The sequence below is a fragment of the Corvus moneduloides genome, chromosome 21 (genome assembly GCF_009650955.1).
Source record: "Corvus moneduloides isolate bCorMon1 chromosome 21, bCorMon1.pri, whole genome shotgun sequence".
NCBI classification, from domain to species: Eukaryota; Metazoa; Chordata; class Aves; order Passeriformes; family Corvidae; genus Corvus; species Corvus moneduloides.
In genome coordinates, this window is record NC_045496.1 from 7,539,675 (window position 1) to 7,561,922 (window position 22,248).

Consider the following 22,248-nt stretch of genomic DNA (forward strand, 5'->3'; position numbering starts at 1 on the left):
TCTTTTTAAATTGTACTGGTGGGAGCCTCGTCTCAACATCACTCCAGCTCTCCTAAAGCTGCTTTGATATTCAAAAAAACACTAACTTTTTAAACAATACTGTCTTAAATCCCTTTTATAGATGCCCAGAACCACTTGCAGGCTTTCTGAAACTCATTGTTATAATTACAATCAAGAATCATAGGACTCTGTGCTTTGTGCCAGAAATACACATCCACTGAATTGTTTGCAGAGGAGCCACAGAGAGAAAGAGTGAAGGAGAAATGCAGCTTCAGTGCTGCTCAATTCAGGAGCAGGAACTCCCACTCTATTTAATTTTTCCTCTTTTGTTTCCCAATTTAACTTGGAGCTGCTGAAATTCCAGCTAATGTTTGCTTTGTCCTCTGTGCCCTCCTTTGTCCTCAGTCCAGGGAGCCTTGAGCTGTGCCCTGGTTTACTGTCCCCCACCATCTCCAGCAGCCTCTGTCGCTGGAGGAGGTGGGAGCTGTGGGTGGAAGGGTGAGGTGGAAGGTCTGCAGGACCCAGCAATCCCAGCAGAGGTAAGAACTTAATTTTGGGAATTGCTGGAATAGTATTTAGCAGATGCAGAACAAACTCTCTGGGCAAGGGAACGCAGCATCAAGCTTAGTTTTATTAAAGCTTCATCTCCTGGGCCACAAAAAAGCTTAGGGAGGGCTGTGGGGGTTTTTGGTAGTATTGTCTGACACAGCACACAGGGAGGGAGCTGTGATTCAACTTTTGCCAGTACAAGGCCTGGAACTGGCTCTCCCCCTCTATGCAATAATGTGTGATGTTGATCCCTGATCCTGCTCCATAGAAATGTCCCTGTCTGGTGCTTAGAAAAGTGAGCTGGATCAGGCCTTCCTTCTGGATAAATATCAGATCTGATTCACCACTCAGTTGCTTCTGTTTTGCCTTTGCAGATCCTCATTGATTATAGAAGGATTTGCAAGTTTAAAACCAGAGTAATTCAGTGATTAATCCCAACCAAAGCCTTTGATAAACAGAGAGCAATACTCCTGCCCCATCCAATATCCCACACATCGATGGAGTGCTCTGTGATATGATTCCATGGCATTTAGACCTTCCTTCCCTTGATTCAGGATTGTGCTGGGATACATTTAGTTTAGCTAATCCAGACTTTTCCCCTCTATCTCTTCTCCCTGCAGAATGTCAGGCACATTCTCAGTGAAACAAAAACAAAGCCCCCCATGCAGTCCTGCTCCATGTGGCAGCTGACCCCTGGGGAAGGCTGAGCAGACAGGCAGATCTGAACTCCATTTCAAACCCTGAAGGCTCCTGCAGCACCTTCCAACAGTGAATTAAGGCTGGTCCAGAGAGTGAAAAAGCTTAATCTAGAACTGGCTGGCTGTAAACATCAAAACACTTTGTTCAGGCTCAATTTTGCTCACTTAAGTCAGTCCCAGAGTACATCCACAAACACTGGGTGAGGAGAAGCAGTTGGAACAAAGATGCCCCATTGCTCTCTGGAGGGTCTGTCCCCTGAGTCATGGTGCTCACGGAAGCAGACACAAGACTTTTGGAATCCAAAGTCTGCTTTCTGTTTCACACCATTTTTAGAGCCAAGAATCCTGTGTCTTTACTCTGCCTTTGAGATTCTGGGCGCCACTCAAAGAAACAGACTGTGAACTTCCTCCGCGTGAATGGTCTCAGGACCCAAATCCACTTTCAGAAGCAGCCAGATGACAGTAAGGGCATTGGTCTGTTCCCTGACCCACCAGACCTGAGGTATTGCTGGGCTACCTGCGGGTGACAGCCATGGGCAAACACAGAGCTCAGGCAGCTCTTCTGGCTCTTGTCACTCCTGAATTTGCAAATTCCCTTGAGAAAAGGTGATCAGCAAGGCAGGAATTCCTGTAGTGCTTTGGCAGTGCCTCCATCCACTCCCTCTGACTCTGAACAGCAAGAGAAGACCCAGCTTCTGAGCACCAGCCATCAGGATGGCAGACAGGGGAGGAGGAACCACTCTTTCTTTTCACATGAGTTTTACCTCCTCCTGATTCCAACTTTTGCCTTCCATCAGGACTCCTGTCAGCTGCCTCCAGAAGATGTGCTTGTTTATTTCCTTGTCTTTCCACTCCAGGTAGGTGTTCCTTTTCAGGTACCGGGACAGCCCCAATCTCTGCCTCAGCAGGGCCTTATTCACATCTTGCAGCACAATCATGATGATCCCAGTCTTTCCCTCCACCAGCTGCCAGGACTGGGCAATGTCAAACTCAAAGCTGCACCACTTGCTCTCCAGGAAGTCAGTGGAGATGACTGCGATGACATTCCTGCTACTTAGAAAACCCTCCTGGATGATATTGGTGACAATGGGCACCCCTGGCAGGAAGTCCCTGTGGTACAGACACAGGTGGAAGGGAGGTGTTCCTCCTTCCAAGGGTTCCACCAGCTCCTTTATCACCCATTCCTCGTCTTTGCTGGAGTGGATGACAAAGGCATCGTAGGTGTCACCTCTTTCTGCGGAGTGTTTGCACCCACTGAGCAGCACCACGAAGTAGTAGAGCTGGAAGTAGTACTTGTAAATCATGAAGAGGAGCACCACTATACAGAGCAACACAACCACTAAGAAGACAACTTTGCCTGCATGGATGTGGCAGGAGGACAGATCAAAGCTTGGCAGGCTCACGTTCGTCACGTACGAGGGCGTGTGGCACAGCATCAGCTCCTTATTCTGCAGCAGCTCCTGCTTTTCCCTGATCCATATCAGAAAGTCCAGGTACACACAGGAGCAGTCAAACAGGTTTTGAGAGATATCCAACAGGACCAGGCTGTCAGGCAGGACTTCCCGGGCTGAGGACAACAGAACAGTCAGTTGGTTTCTGCTGAAATCCAGGACTCGGAGGGCTTGGAGTGGCTGGTAGACTCCAGCATCAAAGGTCAGGAGCTTATTGTTGCTGATGTTTAGCTCTTTTAGCTCAGAGAGGGCATCAAAAGTACTTCGATCCACATGTACTAATTTGCAGCTTGAAATATCCAAGGTGTGGAGGTGACTTAGGTTTTTGAAGTTGTTTGACAGCTTATTGTCCTCAAAGGAGTTCCCTGCCATCTTGAGCACTTGCAAAGAGTTCAAGCCACAAAATGTACACTGGGATTTAACTTCAGTTTTGGTATAGGAAATATCAAGGTAAATCAGTCTCTGAAGGGATAGAAAGACAGGGTAGGAGCCAGGACCAAATAAAGTTGTGTGCTGAAGGTCTAAATATAACAAATTCTTCACATTAGTGAAATCTCCAGTCAGTTTGATATTGGAATTGAAGCTTAAGTTCAAGTGTTTCAAATTTGGACAATTTTCAAACTGAGGGGAACAGCATCCACTAAAGGTGAGGCTATTCTCACTCAAATCTATGACCTCCAGGTTACTGAGACTGTTAAATTTCTGCTTGAAGATCCTGAGTCTTTTGTTCTTGGTAATACGAAGCACTCTCAGTTCCTTGAAAAGCGACAGCTTCACAGCAGGTACGTCCTCAAAATGGCATTTCTTGCATTCCAGGTGTTTCACTTTAGACCACGCAGGAACCTCTGATATCTCCTCAAGTCTGAGGTGCACCAAACGAATAGTGGAGACATTGCCTATGCAGTTAAAGAGAGTGTCTGTGTTATACTCAAAACCCTTGAAGCAGATTAAGACAAACTCTTCCATCTGTACCTGGCACAGTCCACTCAAGAGCCCTCTCTCAAAGTCTTGCAGTCTCTCACTGTCGCTGAATTCCCCAACTATGAGTCTGCTGACCTGCAAACCAGCCAGACCTTGCAGAGAAGCTTGCATCACACTGAAGTTCTCAAAAGCAGACCGGAGAGCCAGCTCAGCGAGGTGAATCCCTGCAAAGGCCCTCAGCTCTATAAATTTTATATTGTTCAAGGAAAGCACCAGCGTGAGGTTGAGCCTGTTCCCTTCCCTCAGGGCATCAAGGTCTCCTCTGGAGATAGATGTGATCTTGTTAGAGAAGAAGCTCAGGTGCCTGAGGGAGGTCATGTTGGCGAAATACTTGGGAAGCTTCAATGAAGTAATGCTGTTGTGGCCTAAATTCAACTCCTGCAGGGTATGCAAGTGGCCAATGGGCAGCTCAGACAGAGAGGTTCTGTTGGTTTCCACCAGAACCAGTTTCTTCAGCGACGTTAAGCCATAGAAAGCTGCTTTCCCCAGGTACTGGAGGGAATTGGCAGTTAAAATCAAGGTGGAAAGTCTCTGGAGATCCACAAAGGAGTTATCTTCTATTGTATGGAGGTGGCACCTGTTGGGCATGAAAAGAAAATATAAGTGCATGAAACACTGTCCTTGCCTACACTGAGTGCTGGTGTGACATCCTCAGGCTCAGCCTCATGCTGGGGGCTGGTTTGACTTTGCTGCGCTGGGCAGAGCCAGCGTCCCTGGATGTGCAAAGGGAAGGCTCCTACAGCAGGAGACCTCCTCTCACCTCCTCCTCTCCTCCCTCTCTAATCTAAAATTCAAAGCAAGAGACCTGGATACCTGGTGAAGATCACAAATTCATGCAGGCAGCAGGAAAGAAGAAGCCTGGCTTTCAGTTTAGGCCAAAGTGACATTGTGATGACCATCACTGATGGAAGAACCAACCAGATCCAGCATTCCCTCACATCTTGCATCCCCACAGCCCTCAGACTTCCACCTCAGCCACATCTGGGCAGCCCCACTGGCACCAGAGCGGTGCAGCTGTGGCAGAGCTCACAACTCTGTCAGCAGTTGATATCTGGTGATGGCTCAGAGGGAGCAGACCCCAGGCTGTGCTGGCTCTGAAGGAGAAAAGTAAGAGAGGAAAATGAGGGTGGCCCCCTAAGGTTTGTTTCATGTGGGAAGATCCAGAATTTGAGACCCAAATTCATTCTGCAGTGAATCCCAGCAGAATTAGTTTAATAATCCAGCCAGTGTGTCTCACAGCAAACGTGCTCTGCCACTTTGGAGCTAGAGCTGTGATGGGACTGAGTGACATTTCTCAGTGAAACAATTTACCCAGAGAAACTGTTGTCTGAAGTCAATGGAAATTATACATCAATTGAAATTTGCTAATAGGCCTCCCCCATCTCCTCCCCCAGATATATGAGAAGGGAGAAGAGAATATGTTGATATTTTAAGACAGCCTTTTAGAAAATCAATGTACCTTCATGTTATTTTTTTTTAACTGTGATTAGAAAAACAGCTCATCCAAGATGTTCCACTTCAGAGTTTTTGTAACAGTGAAAAGTCTGACATTTTTCTTGCTCAGAGACAAGTAAAACATCTTCCTCCTCATTCTCACATCCCAGCCTACAAGATCAGACTGACAGACTCAGCTCTGAGTGGAGAGTGTGCACTCAGTGACTGGACTAAAAGCTGCACATCACTGCACCACGGGGATGTGCAAAATGACAGACACAGGGACACAGGCACAAGAGAAAAGAAAAAAAAATAAACAGCCAAGACCAATAGACCCCAAAATAAGCCACCATTGCAGCCCAGCTGGTGAAAGAAAAATTAACCAGTGTCCACATAATAGATCCTATTACCTTGAAAGATCCAGAAGCTGCAGCTCAGGGACTGATGCAAAATAATTTGAGCCCAGTGATTTCAGATTGCTGAAACTGAGGTCCAGGTTCTGGGTGGTGTTTGGGACTCCATCAGGAACTCCAGAGATGTTCAGTCCGGTGCATCTGAAAGTTGTGTTAGGGGTGATCTGTAACAGAGGCAGACCCAATCATGGTCAACATCTGCTCTTCATGAAGTACCAGAAAATGTCACTGCGAGGAAAGCAGGAGCAGAATGACCCCCCCTTGCAGTTCATTTCTAAAGGACCTACCCTGAGTTTTAGGAAATAATCTTACATATCCTAAGCATTTTTCCATTTCTAATAGAACCAGTCCTACTCCCCAGCAAGAGCTGCATTTCTTGCTGATTGAAGCTGGGACAAAACTACAGGGCAGTGTTCCTTGAGGCTACAGATGAACCAGCAGCAACCTCTGAGAGAGCCAGCAGGACAAGCACTCATGGACACACTGCATGTCCAGCACCAGCTCTCAGCCTTCTTCCCCTGCACGTAACCAGGCAGCTCGAACCAAAGTTACTCTGCAAGCAAATAATTGTCAGCAAAACTTTGCAAAAGGCAGTCGGTCAGTGTCAGGTGCTTGGTGAAATCACTAGTGCAGAAATCAGGAGAAAATCTGTATTTTGTAGAAATGAGGTAAGGTTTGGATCCCTTCCAAGGGAAATATAATCTATTACAGTAACTGCACTGCAACACCCTCAGAGGTACAGAAAGCCAACGAGAAGAAAAGGTTCTTGATGCTGGTTCTGGTTCTCAGGTGTTTTCGAGACCAGAATTTACTTCAAATACTTCAATCTCCTTGATAACAACCTTGAAAGAAAAGCTGGGCTTTCCTAAGACAACTATGAGGCTTGAAGCACAAATCTCCCAAGCAAAGGGAAAAGTTGCACCAGAGAAACAGAAGGATTTTGTGCTCACTTGGAGCTCACATACCTCCAAACAGGGATTGAGGAAGCAGCCTGCCAGTGGGGAAGGGACAAACACCAGCTGCAGCAGCACCAGGAGTATCTCCAGAGGAAGGGCTCCTCTCCTGGGCATCTTCAGGAGGCCAGGAGTGCAGGAGAAAGGAGCATGGAGAGAGAAGCCTGGAGAGAGGAACCTCCTGCAGTGCCAGGGGTTGTGTTTCACCACTCCTGCTTCTCACCACACATCTCTGAGAGTTGCAGAGAATGAGAAGGGAAGTGAAACCTGGTCACTGTCTTGTTTCCACACATGCTCTGGGTGAACTGCTCTTCTTGAAATTGTTTTTTTAAAAATGTTAAAAAAAAAAAAGCAAGGAAGAAAAAAAGAAGTAGTGACAGATATAGTTTGGGCTAGAAATTAAAGAAGAATATGGGTTCCATCAGTGTCACTTGACTTGATTGCCTCTGATTAGCTCAGGTCAAATTGGCAAAAACACCCCAAAAAATAGAATATTTTGCGCAATTCTGAGCCCAGTTTCATGCTCCCCATGCCATAATTCAAGTGCACTGGTTAGAGAGGTGACTCTCTGCCTTTGCACTCCTGCCACGCTCCCAGCTTCACCCTGGCAAGTACTGGAGAAGTGCTCAGCTGTGGAAGAGGTCTTCTTAAGCCAGGTAAGCACAGGTTTATCTCTGGCCGAGCTCTTGTGAACAAACATCCAGATTTTATCCATCTGGTTGGACCTTTATTGCAATTATTGCAGGAATATTATTGCAGGAATATTATTGCAGGAATCTCCAGGACAAGGAGATTCACAGAATGATCAGAGTTGTGGTCACAGAAATTCCACCCCTCCCCACTCTTCCTGTGGGAGAAATTGCTGGGAGCAGCAAAAATGAGAGGCACAAACACCCTAAGCTGGGCTCAGAGCTGCTCCCTGCCCTGGTCATGCCTGAATCTCTGTTTGATGCCTGGCTAGAGAACAGCTCAATGCTGAATTCCCAGTGCAGACTATTGTTTCAGGAAAAAGCTTTGTAAAACCTCACAGTGGGCAATATTAATTTAAGTCAGCTGTGAGCCTTCTAATAAAGCTCCCTGCCTTCATTCACTCTGATAAATGGTCATGCATTCATGTATCTCCTCCTGTCTTCCTGGAGATAACTAAGAAATGTTACATAGAGTTGCTGGGTATTATCAACACCACATAGACAGAGAAGTGGCAAAAATATGAGAAAAGGGTGGAGTATTGGTCTAGAAGATGGAGTAAAGTGTGACGACTCATGACAGTCTGTGAAAATTAATATTAAATATAAGCTGCAGTACCAGTCCAGTGAGCAATCCGCTTATAAAGAAAAGTTTAAAATATTTCAGAGGTGAGGGTTAGGCTTTTTCGACAGGTTAGTAGAGAGCCAGAGGTAGATGGGGAAATCCTAAAATAACTGATGATCTCTGCAATAAAAAACACATGGCAGCACAATGGGAGCTAAAACCGACACCCTGATGTGCAGGCAGATAGTGCCCATTAAGCCAGCAGACAAAAAGTTTGTTGAAATTGGACAAGTTCTACAAAATCCCTGCTCTGAAAAGCCTCTGGTGATTGCAGGTATTTCCTTTTATAGATGGAATCAAAAGTGAATGGAAACAATTGCTGACTGCTTCTGTGCCTGGATTAAGGAAATTGGCAGAGCATCGTGTGTCTGCAGAGAGAACAAACGAGTGCATCCCTTAGTATTCAATATGCGGAATGAGGCAATCCACATTTAATTTTTATCTAAAGCTGAGATGAGCCTGAAGTATGCTCTAGAAATTACCATTTCAATGGAGACTTACTGAAGATGCTAAAGAGTTTGGGAGCATCACAAAGTCCCTCCCACAGCCACGCTCAGAGGTCAAGTGGGAAGTGCAGCTTGAAGGGCGTTCAGAGAAGGTGCTGCTGCTGTCACAAGGGACAGTTTCACAACACCCATCGCCATTTGTTCAAGGACAAATCCTACAGACACTGCAAGGCATGGGGCACTAGCAGAAAACATGCAAGTTAGCAGATCAAACCCGGCCACCGGTTTAGAAAGTCAGTGCTGGTTAACTTCATATTACTCAGCTGGCACACAACAATGCAGAGAAAGCCATAACGTCTGTGTAATTGCTCACAAAAACCAAAAGAATTATTTGGAATCCCTTAAAGTGACAAGAATAACATCTAAAATCAAACATGATTCACTACTCTGGCCATTTACCAGTGGGATCATTAAAGATCTCTTAGCAAGGAGGTTTTACAGAGAATATGTTTCCAAAACCATGTGCCTGAGCAATCTTTGTCCTCCTGAACATTATTCTAATGTAAGTAACACAATGCAGACAGTGCATATGCAGCCTTTGTGATCTCAAGCAAGGTATTACAGAGCATAAGACAGCCACAATATAGCTGGACTGACAAAACATCTTCTCCTTGCTTATTTTAAAAGAAAATGAATTGTGAACTCCAGCCAAAAAGCAAAGTTAGCTAAATTCCTGGACAAGTAGTGAGAGCCATAAAAACAGGGTTATCTGTACCTAGAGTGGTTTTAAGGTCACAGTTAGCCCAGTACCACATGTAGATCAACAGAGCTCTTACCCTGGAGAGAGGCTCTATTTTCCTAGGAGTCATCTCAAGCAGTTGCCCAAGTCTGTCTGCAAATAGAGGCTAAGGAACATGACACAAACTATTTCAAGATTAAACAAACCAGGCCTTATTTTAAGTGAAAGGACCATCTATAGCAACTATTTGGTTATGAGCTATGGATCAGATGAGACAGATTCATGGATCAGAGGGGGGAGCATTCCTGAGGTGCTGGCACTTTCACAGCACAGCACTTGTGGAGCTGAAGATGGGGAGCACCACAAGAGGTTCCAAAAGTCCTTGAGAAGCTCAGGATACACCAGGTGACCCAGCATTGCTCTCAGATGGGCTGCAGCACTGGCCACATGTCCCTTCCTATCACAGTGTCAACTTTGCAGTCACCTGTGGTGAATTAGGCTGAAATCAGCCACTGCACCCAAGGGATCCAGGCTCAGGGGGTGCAGGCAGTTACCAGACCTTGGGGTTCACCTGACACATCACCAGTCCTTATAGTCAGCAGGTCAGTCACCTGGCCAGGTCTGAAGGGCTGTCTGAGTGGAAAGGAAGAGTGACAGGAAATGTGGCACAAATTTAACAGCAAGTTGAATTTTCCCAGCCATTCTGCTGGCAAAAACAATTTATATAAATTACGAGGGAAATTGGGGGAAAGAATAATCTGAAAACATCTTTAAGATCTTTCTGCTGCACATTCCACAAATACATTGCTTCCTGGAAATGGTGAGTCACTGCCTTGCACAGTAACCCCTGCCTGACCTGGCAGCCACAGGACAGAGCCAGTGCTGGAGCACACAGAGCCTGCCCAAGGCTGGGGAGGGAGCTGAGACACTGATTGCATCAGAACAGGTCCTAGAGAGCCTTCATGCCTGTAACTCTCACTTGTGATGCTTCCCCACGTGAAGGGAGTCTAATAAGGGAATCACAGACTGGTTTGGATTGGAAGGGACCTTAAAGTTCATCTTGTTCCAACCCGTGCCTTGCTCAGATCTCCATCCAACCTGGCCTTGGACACTTCCAGGGATGGGGGAACCACAACTCACACTTGATGGAAGATCAGCCTAGACCCCCTGCCTCTGCATCTGGATCTCCTGGCTTTGAAGAAGAGAACAACACTCAGACTGAGACACTCCACATTCAGTTTGGTGTATCAGACCCAAAGAAGACCAGACCCAGCATCACTTCTCTCTGAGCAGTGATTGACTCCAGCTGCAGTTCCAGAGCAAGGAGCATCTGTAATGCAGGTTTCTTGTCATGCCTCTAAGTGTCAAGGAAGGGCATGGAGGTGGAATCACAATCTCTTCGTGCTGCACAGCCCAGACCAAGCCCAGCCCATTGCCAATGGTGGCACCTAGCAGAGTTAAGCACAGCTGAGGGTGTTTCCCATTAGAGAGAAGGACTGAGACTGGTGTATGCAGGGGACAGAAAAAAACAACCTGAAAGCCAGAGTTTAAGTTAGTTTGAGGAAAATCAGCCAAGCCTGCATTGGAGTAGGCAATGAGTGCCATCAGATGGGCTATTCCCCAAAGCCAATGTCATATGAACACCCCAGAACTATTCCAAAGCTATTAGGGAAGAACTGTGTCAAGTAACCAGGGACAAATACACTCCTAGAAGAAGTGATTAATCAGTGTCAGGATAGTCACTATCTGTGGCAGCTACTCCATATGGACTATGTCAGGTCATTAGGAGCCCTACATTTTACTGAAGTCAATGTTTAATCTAAATGGCTGGAAGGATTTCACACAGATGGTGGAGGCAGCCAGCCTCGCCTGCCAAGCATTCCTGGGCAGGCAGTGAGTGACAGTGGAGCTCCCTGGACCCCTGGAGAGAGGCAGGCTGGCAGCAAACAGCCCAGCAGCACCTTGTCCTTCTGCCTGGGATGAACCATGGTCACCCCTGGGCTGGCCAGAGCCAGGGATTCACTGTCACCATGGATGTGAGGGCGTCCCCAGTGCCTTGGCACGGAGCACTCTGTGTTTAGAGGGAGTATAAATTCCTTCCACAGCCCTGAGAAAGGTAGATTGGCCACCTCAGACTGATGCTGGCTTTTCTACTGAAACAACAATAGGACTTATTTTCTTTTTCTTTCCCCCTCCATTGCATCCTTATTATGGTGTCTCATAGCCTGATTTACATATGTTTTGCATTACTGTGGCTTTGACTTATCCCACTTATTCTACCTCCTCTCCCCCATTTCTCCTAATAATGAGTCTGCTGTAGAGCAAGGATTTATTCAGACTATCAAATATGTGTTGTGAAGTATTTGAACCTTGATAGTGTGCCCCAGCCAAACCATCTTTAGTTATTTTTACCAGAGCCCTCAGAGTGGCACCAGGCTGGAATTACCCTCACCTGGCCTTTCCACCTTCAGCTGCAGCACATCAGCCCCAAGAGGGCTTTTAAGCTCCAGTCTGAAGACTTAAGGAGAAAAGTGAGAGGTGGGACAGGCTTATATCTGCTTCCCTGGCCTTTGCTGTCTTGTTTGGATTTCCTGGACTAATTTGGCTGCTGATCACTGGATGGGTTTTGTTGCTGTCATCATTTTGACTCTGCTTGCCTGGATTGGGAGCCCCACCTGTTAGAGCCCTCAGGAATATATCAAGGACTGAAAGGTAAACTGTGCTAAACTGGGAAAGAAGAAGCTGAAAAACTAAATACCAAGACAGCAAGGAATAGATAAAAAGGACTGTGCTGCACTGGATTAAAACCAATCATGTTATCAGAAAAGTGTGTGTGGAGCTCATGGACAAAATAGAGAAACCAATCAAGCAATGTGAGATCTCATACACAGCAGCTGCAAAATGTATATGGACTGTCTTATGGATATGTTGTAAAATGTATAAGTAGAGTAGCCTGTAAAAGTAGGTAAAATGGGTAAGTAAAGTGCATAAGTACTGGGCTATGTAGAAATTGTAAAAAGTATGAGTAAGAAGATGTATAAGTAGAGTGATGTGTATATGTATAAGTAGCAAAAGGTAAGTAGGTAGAATGTATAAGTAAGGTATTATGTCAAAGTTGTGAGCTGTGTGAACACTGGGGTATTTTAAACACTAAGATGCTTCTGCGTAATCATACTGAGTTGTTGATCAGAAGGCACGAGTTCCTGCAAACACAAAAGGTGAGTAGGGCATGGAGCACTGCAGAGCTCAGATTTTTAAACTGGACACAAAGAAGGTTGACTTGGGCACTCAGTGCCACAGCTGAAGCACGGTTAAATATCGAGCCCTTACAGCACTGCTGTGACACTCTGGGAAAGTTTGAAACAAGGGGCAGCTCTAATGGTGGCCTGGAGAAATTACAGATCCCTGTTTTGAGGGAAAACCATAATGTAAGAGCAAAAAGCTGTGTAGCAGACCTGCTTTCTGTGAACACTGAGAGCACTACTGCCACAGGCACTGACTAGTGCCAAGATTCTTGAGCCTCATGTTTGTGGTTTCACTGCCATGGCTTGACACCACATGACAGGAAAATGTCGCAACGGCTGCAGCAGAAAGCGCAGAGCCAGCTCCTGCAAGCCATGGCAAAGTTCTTGTGTACACATTACCCAGAGAGGAAATGCAAACCCCTCCTGGAGTTAGTTCATGGCATGCTTTAGACATCAGCTCTCAGACTTTAAGTCTTAAGTTTTAATAATTAATACTTTTATGGCATTTGCCAGGAGAATGACACAGAGTAATAATTGTCCACACTACTGAGAGCCCACTTCCATTACTTGCAAAGCAATAAATTCCAAAAGAGTGGGAGAGCCAGACCCAGATGCAGGTTTGCCTGCATGTGGAGTGCTGTGTATTGGAATCTACAAAACCCACGTGGCTATTGCGTGCTTTTTGGAGAGCAAAGACTTACTTGTGCACAGAGTAAAACCTGAAGCAGTGTTCCTGATAAAGAGGGATTTATTCAAACACCCCCTTTCTCCCAGTTCTGTTCAGTTTGCATATTTTGGGGAGGATTTTTTTAAGCATTTCTTTGGCCTTGAGTTGCCTGCATCAACCAGGAAAAAAACCACTTAGTATCCACCAGAGGAGGAACCGAGCAGCCACAAGCAGTGGGGAAGGGCATTAACTTTGCACATCATGAGACAGGGTCTTACAGAAAGCTGTCAGGGCTGAGATACCAGAAGGGAAGTTACCCAGGAAAAGGAGTGACACAAAGGGGACAGGAAGTGCCCTGACAGCCTGACCACAGTGAAGGGAAGGGAGGGAGGAAATGTGAGGAAAGCAGAAGTTTCACCTCCCATGGACACAGCAGCTATATGGGTGCTGTACTGATGTTTGACACCCCAAATGAAGCTGCTGTCGGAGGTGCAGCCTCATCTCAGCCAAACCAACCCCACTTTTAGGGTTTGCCTTCTAGTAGCTGTGCAGAAGGAGGCTTCTTCCCGATGGACACCCTGCTCAGAGGCTGCAGCAACGTGGTTGTACATCAGCTTGTACATCCATCACCGTGGGTCCTTTCTGCTGGTAGAGGCAGCATTTTGGAGAGGTGAACCCATGAAGGTGATAGGCCAGGAATAAAGCAGCAGCAGCAACAAGGGAAGTAAAGAAGGGGAAATATAACACAGCTGCATCCTAGAAGAAAGCAGATGAGGATGAGATGATGTGGCTCCAAAGGTGGAATGTGGACAGGAGCCAGCACATATAAGCGGTGGTTTAAGATGGCTTCTTAAATGTGGAAGATCTTCAGCACACAAAGACTTGGCAGGGTGGTTCCATGCTTAAAACAACCTGGAAGAGACATGGAATGCTCTGACAGCATGCCAAGGAAAATGATAATAATAAAAAAAGAAGGGTCATGAAGCCATGGGAAGACTTCAGAGGAGACACGAAGGTAATTTTCACTTCTCCTCACTCGAAATCCCCCTCCCACAAGACAGTGTCAACTCCTTGAAACCAGAAGTGCATTTGGTCTCAAACAGAACAATAAAAGAACATTTCTTGCCTCCTGCAGGCAGTCATGTTTCCCAACAATGAGCAAATCACTGATATCTCTGAGTGTTCAACCTGGCCCGTTTCCAAAGGGATGAGTATGACTTTCCCTCACTCCAATTTGTTTAGGAAACAATCTGAAATCCCATGGCAGGTATGACACCCACACCCCGTCCCTTTCTCAGGGACTAAGAATGGAATTAGCATCTCATTTTGGTGCTTTTCCCAAAGAACTGATGAGCACAGGGTGGCTGCTTACAAAACAGGAGGGGATTGTCCAAGGACTGTGCAACATCCCACCCTCCACCTCTGCAGTCAGCACTGGAAACCAGGGGCCAACAAAGTGCTCTGAATCTCAGGGCTTCATCTCCCCCCCACATGAGACAGGACAAACTGTGACCTGCTCAGACCTGTAGGTTCCCCTATGGAAAACACTGTAGTTGGAAGGGGAGACATTTTCTGTCTCTTTTTTTCCCACAAGTGACCCATATTGCAGTAATGGCTTGGCACAGTTTTGTCCTGGTTTCCAGGGTAACCAAAGCTTCAGCATTGACCTCTGGGCACATATGGAGGGTTTAAGTCCAAAGCAATGACTCGTGTGGTGGCAGATCTCTGGGAAGGGGAAAGAGCAAGCATCTGTTTAGGATTTCAAACTCATGTTTTTACAATACTGACACCAGCAACACCCTTGCAGCTGGGACCAGCAGCTTCTTCCACACTCAATACATGAAAAAAATATGTAAATAAAACAGGACCGGTGCATGGACAGCACCTCCAAAACTCAAACAAGGAGCATCTTACAGAAAGGTTGTCAGAAGATGACGGCTCATGAACAGAGCCTCTGGGCTGGTAAAACATACAGCTCCAGGGGAATCAAAAAGCTTTGAATGGAAGAAATCACCACATCTTTTAACAAATCCTGTAAGAAATCAGCAGAGTTTTTAATAACTCCACATCCATAACAGGGCTTATACAAGGTCTCTGCATCTTTCTCTTTTCTGTGTGTGCATTCCCTGCTGGCAGCCCTCGTGTGACACCTCACTTTTAATCCACACATTAAATGCCTGTCCCTACCTTGTGTGCTGCATAACCGGCTCCTGCTCACGCAAAGCCAACACAGCCAAATGCAAACTCAAACACTGCCCTGACAGCCGTGGGACTGAGCAGTGCAGCCACCACGCTCCTGACCACGCTCCCTGGTCCCCCAAGCACTTCACGTGTCTTCCCTGGATTACCCCACTTTGCACTTTTTAGCAGGGAAATGTACTTCTTTCCCAGCATTGCTTCACCAGGGGACTTGGTATCAAACCTCAACCCAGCCAAGAGTCACTGTGTGACCTTGGACAAGGTTATTTACCACGCCAGGCCTTCAAGCTTCTGCTGCACTCGTTGCAGGTTATCAACATCCTCGTAGTGCCTGGCAGGCTCAAAGTTAATTAAAGATTGCACAGCACTGCCACAAAGATCATTGGCACCAAAGACAAAGTATCATTATATCCATTAATGAAATAATCCTCCATCATGCAGTGATGGGGAAAGCTGTGCTCCAGAAGCAGTGGGTGTAACAGGCAGCCCCAGGCCAGAGAGCTGTGAGAAGAGAGTGTTTTAAGGAATGCCAAACAAAACTCCTCTCATTTTACACTAACTAATTACCAGCAATGGTCTTCAGACAGGGAAGGCTCAGGAGCACGTGCGAGAGGGCTCATACAGCACAGCTGCTCGTCGGCAGAGAACCAGGTTAGCTGAGGTCTGGAACCACAGACAGAAATGTGACTCTGAGAAGGGATTTGACTGCAGAATGGTGGTGGGGCAGCCTGGAATAACACTGCAGTGCTGTGAGAGGGGAGAAAAGTCCTTCTTTCCTGGTAGGAGCAGGTCTCCAAACATTAAGCAGTGTTTGATATCTGATCATTCCTCTATCTGTGCACGTTTGGGGAACACTTACTCATCGTCCCATTGTTTGTCCACAAGAGGAGAGAGGGGCTGGATTCCATTTCTAATTTCATTTATTCATTCATTTCATGACAGAGCTCATGACAGCCATGACAAAGCTTCACTGATCAGTTCAACAGTACATCTTCTGATTGTCCTTCAGGGGACATTTCCCTCACTGTCTGCATCCCACGTTCTGCTGGCCTGTTGGCTCACTTGGAATGCTATCCAGATGTCATCGGGCAACACCTGACTGAATTTAACCCTATTTCCTTCCCTGTTTATCTGCACACAAGTCCCAGGCTGCCACCCATCAGCAGCCACTGAGACACTGATTCATCCAACAAAATTCCCCATGGCATGGGTAACAAACCTTCCAAGAAAGGCCTCTCTCCACACAAAGGATGCTTCCTGTGAAAGAAACCAAGTTCATTTCATGCTAGCCCTTCCTAAAGGCTTTCAGACCATGGCCTGAGAATCAGTGACAGTTCAGGAGATCTCTTAAAGAGGTCTAGAGGTGCAGGGTGCTGAGCTCCTGACCATGTTGTCCTGTCTCCCAGCTCCTGGACACTTCAGTGCCATGAACAGCCAGCCCCTTCCCAAGCACATAAAGAGCTCCTGCACAGAGGAGTTTAGGTGGAAACAGATGGAGAGCTACTGCCAAAGTTATGTCAAGCTGTTCAGGACCTTGAACAGCTTGAGTTTTAGAAAATCCTTGGCCTCAGGTAAGCCCCATTTGTTGCTCCAGATAGAGCCAGGCAGTGACCAGGCTGTGGGATGGCCACCAGGCACTCTGGAAGTGACCATCAGCACGAGGGAATCTGGGCAGTCCAGCTGAGGCATCTTCATGGCACAGACTCTGCTTCATCCTGCTGCTCCTCTGGCTGCCCTGCCCAGCCCTCCAGCCATGTAAAACTATGCAAGGAGCAGAGGAGCTGGGTGGGTCAAACTTTTCTCTCCCTGTTTTCCTAGGTGCTCTGGCCCATCGAGACAATAAATAAGCACCCAAACTCCCTGCCAGGCAGATCCCACCAATGCCCTGAGCCCAAGAATCAGGCTCTGGACCAGAAATGATGCTCAGGATCAGTGCAGCTCATTCCACCACCTGCACAGGGCCCTCGGTCCTGGCCATCCAGGAAGCCCTGGAGGCACATAACTGCTTCCCAGGGATCTTTCCCCCTCACAGCCCCACAATTTGTCCCACCAACACGGGAAAGGAGCCTGCAATTGCTGCTTTGACTGCCAAGCACTAAAGTCCTGTGATCAGCCCTGCTAAGCCATGGTTTATAGTGTTCAGGTGTCCGAGTTTGACTGACAGCCTTAATTATACAGGGACAGCGTCACAGCTCAAAGAGACAATGGCTGGTTCAGGCTGGTGAAAAGCAGGAGCAATATTCTGCTCTCTTAGAGAGAGGGTGCAAAAAGTGAGAGCTCAGCTTCCCCATGTGATGGTGATCATCTAATTATCCTCAATGAGCTCGAAACAAATCCCAGCTTAGCAGGGGGAAGCACACTATGATGCCCTCAATGCACCTATACCCTGGCCTGGAAAAAGATCTTTGGAAGTCTGACTAATCCATCCAAGCAAATCCTACTGCTCACTACCCCCCTCTGGAACACAGGGCTGGCAGCTGCTGCTCCCCCTGGTCATGCCAAGGAGCTCCGGTGATCCCCCAGCGGTTGGCTTTAAACAGGAAGCCCTGAGAGCCTGCTGTGCTTTGGGAAGGCAGGGTGTTTTCCTGGATGGATGGGTGTGCTTTAGGGGAAAGATATTGGGAGTGTTTCCCAGAAATATCTTGGAGAGAACAAGCTGATCTCTGCTGGCTGCAGACCTGCTGCAGGCATGGGAGGGGAGTGAGGAGGTGCCCTTCATAGGCTGCTCCTTCTGCTCAAAAATGCAAGGAAATAGTTCTCTTGGCATTTTTCCTCCAGACAAGGCTTGCAGACTTACATTGCACTCTCCCTTATAAACAGGGCTTCCCTTTCTTCCTGCATTCCCAAAATTTGCAGTAAAAACCCAAATGTGATGCTTTCAGCCTCTAACTCCACATTGGGAGAAGAACTCCAGGTCTGAGCAGTAATTTTGTACTTGCAGCTTCCGATGCCTCTCATCTGTCCCTGGAGTTAGGACCAGCCAGGCACACTGAGGAGTTTCTGGCTGTTTGCTGCTGCTGGGCTTGCCCTCGGGACAAGCTGGAGCCCAGGGAGGGAGAGCAGCTACAAGGAGTCCCATAATCAAATACAGCAACCACGAGGAATTCATTTAATGCTTTGCACGTAGGTGAAGGAAAGAGAAAAGGCCAAAGCACTTAGAAAATACTGTTTTCTTTTTATTCTCGAGACATGATCATCTAAAACCATTCCATCTGTCCTGCACCAGGACTGGAGCAGGGGCTGGAGGAGGTGGAGGTCAAGCAGTTTGAGACCTTTTCTCAAAAAGGTCTTTCTCAAAGCCTGGCTTTCACCAACACCTCCCTCCTTGCCTTGAGCAAAATAGTCCCAAATATTTATATTTGCGTATATGCAAAATGCAGCCTGGCTGCCAAAGGGCTTCCTTTACCCATTTCAGGCCTCTTAAGATTCTTTTCACAGAGGCCTTTTCTTTTTCTGCATGGTTTTTTTCCTCCCATTTTAATTAAAGTATTTGTCTCCACAGCAGGAAATGTAAACTGTGCAGCAGGCAATCTTGATATATACTTTAAAAGAGAAAAAAAATACTTAGCTAAGTTATTATCTTCAGCTATGCACAGAGGCACTCTCTAGCCCTTTTTCTGGAAGCCAGAAAAATTATATACAAAAGGAAAAAGAGGGAGGCTGATCCTTTAAAAAGCAGGGGGAAAAAAAGATAGACAAATTTTAATTTTGTGTCTTGAAATGTAGGGTCAGATTTTTTTCTCTGCCAAAAAAAATATCGTCTTAGCAAAATAGAGGATCTTTTCTCTAAGAAACACCAAGAGCTGGGGAGTAACTGAACTATTTGGAAAATCTGCTGCTCAAGGCCTGGCTGCTAAGTAGTGGTGAAATTCTCATTTTGTCTGACTTTAATTGAGAGATGGCAGTGCTGAAGTGGGTTTTTTGTGTGTGTTGACGACATCCTGGATTTGGAAATCAGTCCTGATTCTGACATTGTTCTTGGTGACAGATGATCTGAAGGAAAAAGGACTGCTTTAGTGCTGCTTTACTACTGATTTACTCCTCCGTGCCCCAGTTTCCCTGCTTGCAAAATGGACATTTTCATAGCTCAGGCTACAAACCTGGAATCATTGGCAAAGAGCATCTACGAGTCCCTGCAATAGACCAAGAATAACACAAAACCACCCCAAAAGACACATCACTCTCCGTTCTTCAGAGAGCACTGGATGAGTTGAGCTGCCCTGTCCTTTTTGTCCATCAGAAACTGCAAACTTGGAGATAAAATGCCTAGAAAATGCGAGTGCATTTTGCTGATTCTCTTTCCCTCTTCCCATACCACTCCCAGCCTCTGTCTCCCTTACTCCAGAAAAAAATAAAATTAAAAATCAGCTTCCCTAAATATTGTTTCTCTCACATCAGCCCAGCAGGAGAGGCAGAAATCAAATTATAACCACTGAAATAACCATCAGCGCTTAGTGCCAGAAGGGTGGGTGGAGATGCGGGAACATTTTGCTTCAGGCTTCCAAATAAGATAAATCTATCTTTATTAAAATAAACAAGTGCAAAAGAAGAAACAGAAAGAAAATCAATCAGCTGCATTTACAACAGGGAGGTATCAAGTAAAGAGTGCTCCATCCAGAGAGAGGGACAAGAGCTGCAGGAATCAACTCCCCTCTGTCTTCCTCACTTGGAATAGGGTTTCCCCCCCCTCCTCTCCTGCTTCTGAGTGTGTTTTCTCCTGGATGTAATTCTTCTTGCTTACGGAAAAGTCCTAGTGAGAACTTTTTCCTGTGGGGACAAGGAGGATAAAAAGCAGAGCCGTCCACCTTGTGCCCACCAGATAATTCCAGACAATCTCTATGAAGGAGATCACACTGGTTTTGATCTGACAATAATTTGGGCAGAACTTGCTGCATTTATGTATCTCAAAATCTTTGTAGATAAGAACAGATAAATACCAGGATTGTCACTTCCAGATATTTTAACAGAGTTTCTTTCCTGCAGGGATTATTTCAGGAAAAAGCCTGTTCTATATGGAAATGGTGTTGCAGCTTTTCTCTTCATCCCTACGGTGCTCCCTGGTTTTTGGCTGGAGGATCTGCACCTTCAGGAGCAAGCAAAGTAACGAATTCTTCTCTGTCTCTTTTCCGAAGCTGCCAGCCGAGCAGGATATTATCATGCAAGACCTGCACCGGGGCTTCATTCCGACCAGCGCGCGTTCTCCGTGCCCGGGGGAGCTCAGGAGGTGAAAGCAGAGATTTGGCAGCCACGAGGGCTGAGCCAGCCCAGGGCAACTTCCCTCAGTGCTGGAGGAATTCGGGACACGCTGCTGCCCCAATTAGCCCTGGGCTGCCCCTCGCTGCTGCCTGGCTGGGAACAGCCGGTCCCTTTGGGGCAGCAGGGAGAGGTCTCAGGGGTGTCGCGCTGTGGGGAAGCAGCCACTGCGCATTGTGGAAGCTGCCAGCCCGGTGACACGCTCGGGCCACGCTGCAGCTCTGTGTCTCCTCTGGTCCCGAGGAGATGGGGGGGTCCCAGAAAGCTTTACCCTACTTGGGAACAGCAGAAGTTCTGGGTGCGGCATCCCCCCAATCTCCCTGCACGCGTTGTCCCCGGAAAGCGGCGCCTGCAGCAGCTCGGGCGGCGCGGAGGGGATGGAGGGGCCGAGAGGAGCGGAGCTTTGCGCGCTCCTGCAGTGCCATCGTGTGCTGTAGGCGCACATTGCACAGACGCTGCTGCCACAGCCTGCACGGCCGGCCGAGGACAGCAAAACCTCCCTGGCGCTGCGTGTCCCTGCTCCGGCGCTGAGCAGCCAGCAGTGGGAATGCTGCGGCCGCCGCTGCCACGGGTGCAGGGGGCAGAGCAGCTCTGCGGGACCGAATGTTTCAGCGATCAGTGTCCTTCAGCCCCATTCCCGACAGGGCTGTTAAAGGCTGTGGAGATCTCGGCGAGGAATCGATAAGGGTGCCTCAGCAAAAGAGCCGTGGGGTGGAAAATGGGGGGGTTGACCCTCTGTTCCACCTGGAATATTCCTTATCCTGGGCGTTTCCTAGCAGGCCCTTCTTGCTGCTTAATAAAAGCTGCTCCAGCCATGGCAGGTCCCCAGTCCTGACACAGAATCACAGAATCATGGAATCATAGGATCACAGAAACAGAATCACAGAATGTGCTGAGCTGGGAAGGACCCACCAGGATCATCCAGTGCAGCTCCTATCCCTGCACAGACCCCCCAACAGCCCCACCCTGGGCATCCCTGGCAGCGCTGTCCAAACGCTCCTGGAGCTCTGGCAGCCTCGGGGCCGTGCCCATTCCCTGGGGAGCCTGGGCAGTGCCCAGCACCCTCTGAGGGAAAAACTTTTTCCTGATTTCCAACCTAAACAACCCTGGCACAGGTCCAGCTGTTCCCTGAGTCCTGTCACTGATTACAAGAAGGAAGAGATCAGTGCCTGCCTCTCCACTGCCCCTCCTGAGGATGTTGAAAGCCATAATGAGTTCTCCCCTCAGTCTCCACTTCTCCAGGCTGAACAGACCAAGTCAAATCAGTCATTCCTCATATGGCTTCCCCTCCAGACCCTTCCTCATCCTCGTGTTCCTCTTTTGGACACTCTCCCATGGCTTAATGTCTTTTTTATATTGGGGTCCCATGGCTTGGCCTGTTGCCTCTTCCCATTCCCCAAGTCTCATCCAAGGCACAATTCCAGGTGAAAGCCTCCTTCCATTCTCCTGTTTTCTCCAGCTGCTCTGATGCCAGCTTTCCAGCCCAGAGCTTTGTCAATTCCTCCTGCCCTCGTGCAGCTCCAGCCCACCTTCCCCCTGAACATCAGACAGGCAGCAAGGATGCAAGCAAGCTCTGGAGCCTAACCAAGCCCTAGAAAATTCTGCAAGTAAAAAAAGAGCTAATGCAAGAAAACCCCAACCATTCACGGCACACTGCTTTTCATCCTGGGGGATGAAATCCCAGGAGCTGATGACACTGGCCCACCACAGCGAGTGGCTGAGGGGGTTGTTTTAATGAGAAGCTGCTTTTCCTGGCTCTGCTGCGTCATCCCCAGCCAGGTTTTCTGGGAAGGAGCAGGCAGAGGGGCAAATGGCTCCACACCACACACCCAGGGTGAAGTGGGCTGGCAGGGACAATGTTCCCCTAAAGCCAAAACCCTTCCTCTGTCAAAGTCTTTCAGAGAAAATT

At 47.5% G+C, this 22,248-nt stretch overlaps 1 protein-coding gene across 1 annotated transcript; it reads right to left on the minus strand.

The window, feature by feature from the left end:
• Positions 1-612: 612 nt before the first annotated feature.
• On the minus strand, positions 613-6,731 carry TLR4 (toll like receptor 4). The gene is made up of 3 exons (XM_032131037.1): positions 6,492-6,731; positions 5,524-5,690; positions 613-4,256 (listed from the first exon to the last, which is right to left on the minus strand). The coding sequence occupies exons 1-3, from the start codon at positions 6,594-6,596 to the stop codon at positions 1,997-1,999; spliced, it is 2,532 nt and encodes an 843-aa protein (XP_031986928.1). The 5' UTR covers positions 6,597-6,731; the 3' UTR covers positions 613-1,996.
• Positions 6,732-22,248: the final 15,517 nt, after the last annotated feature.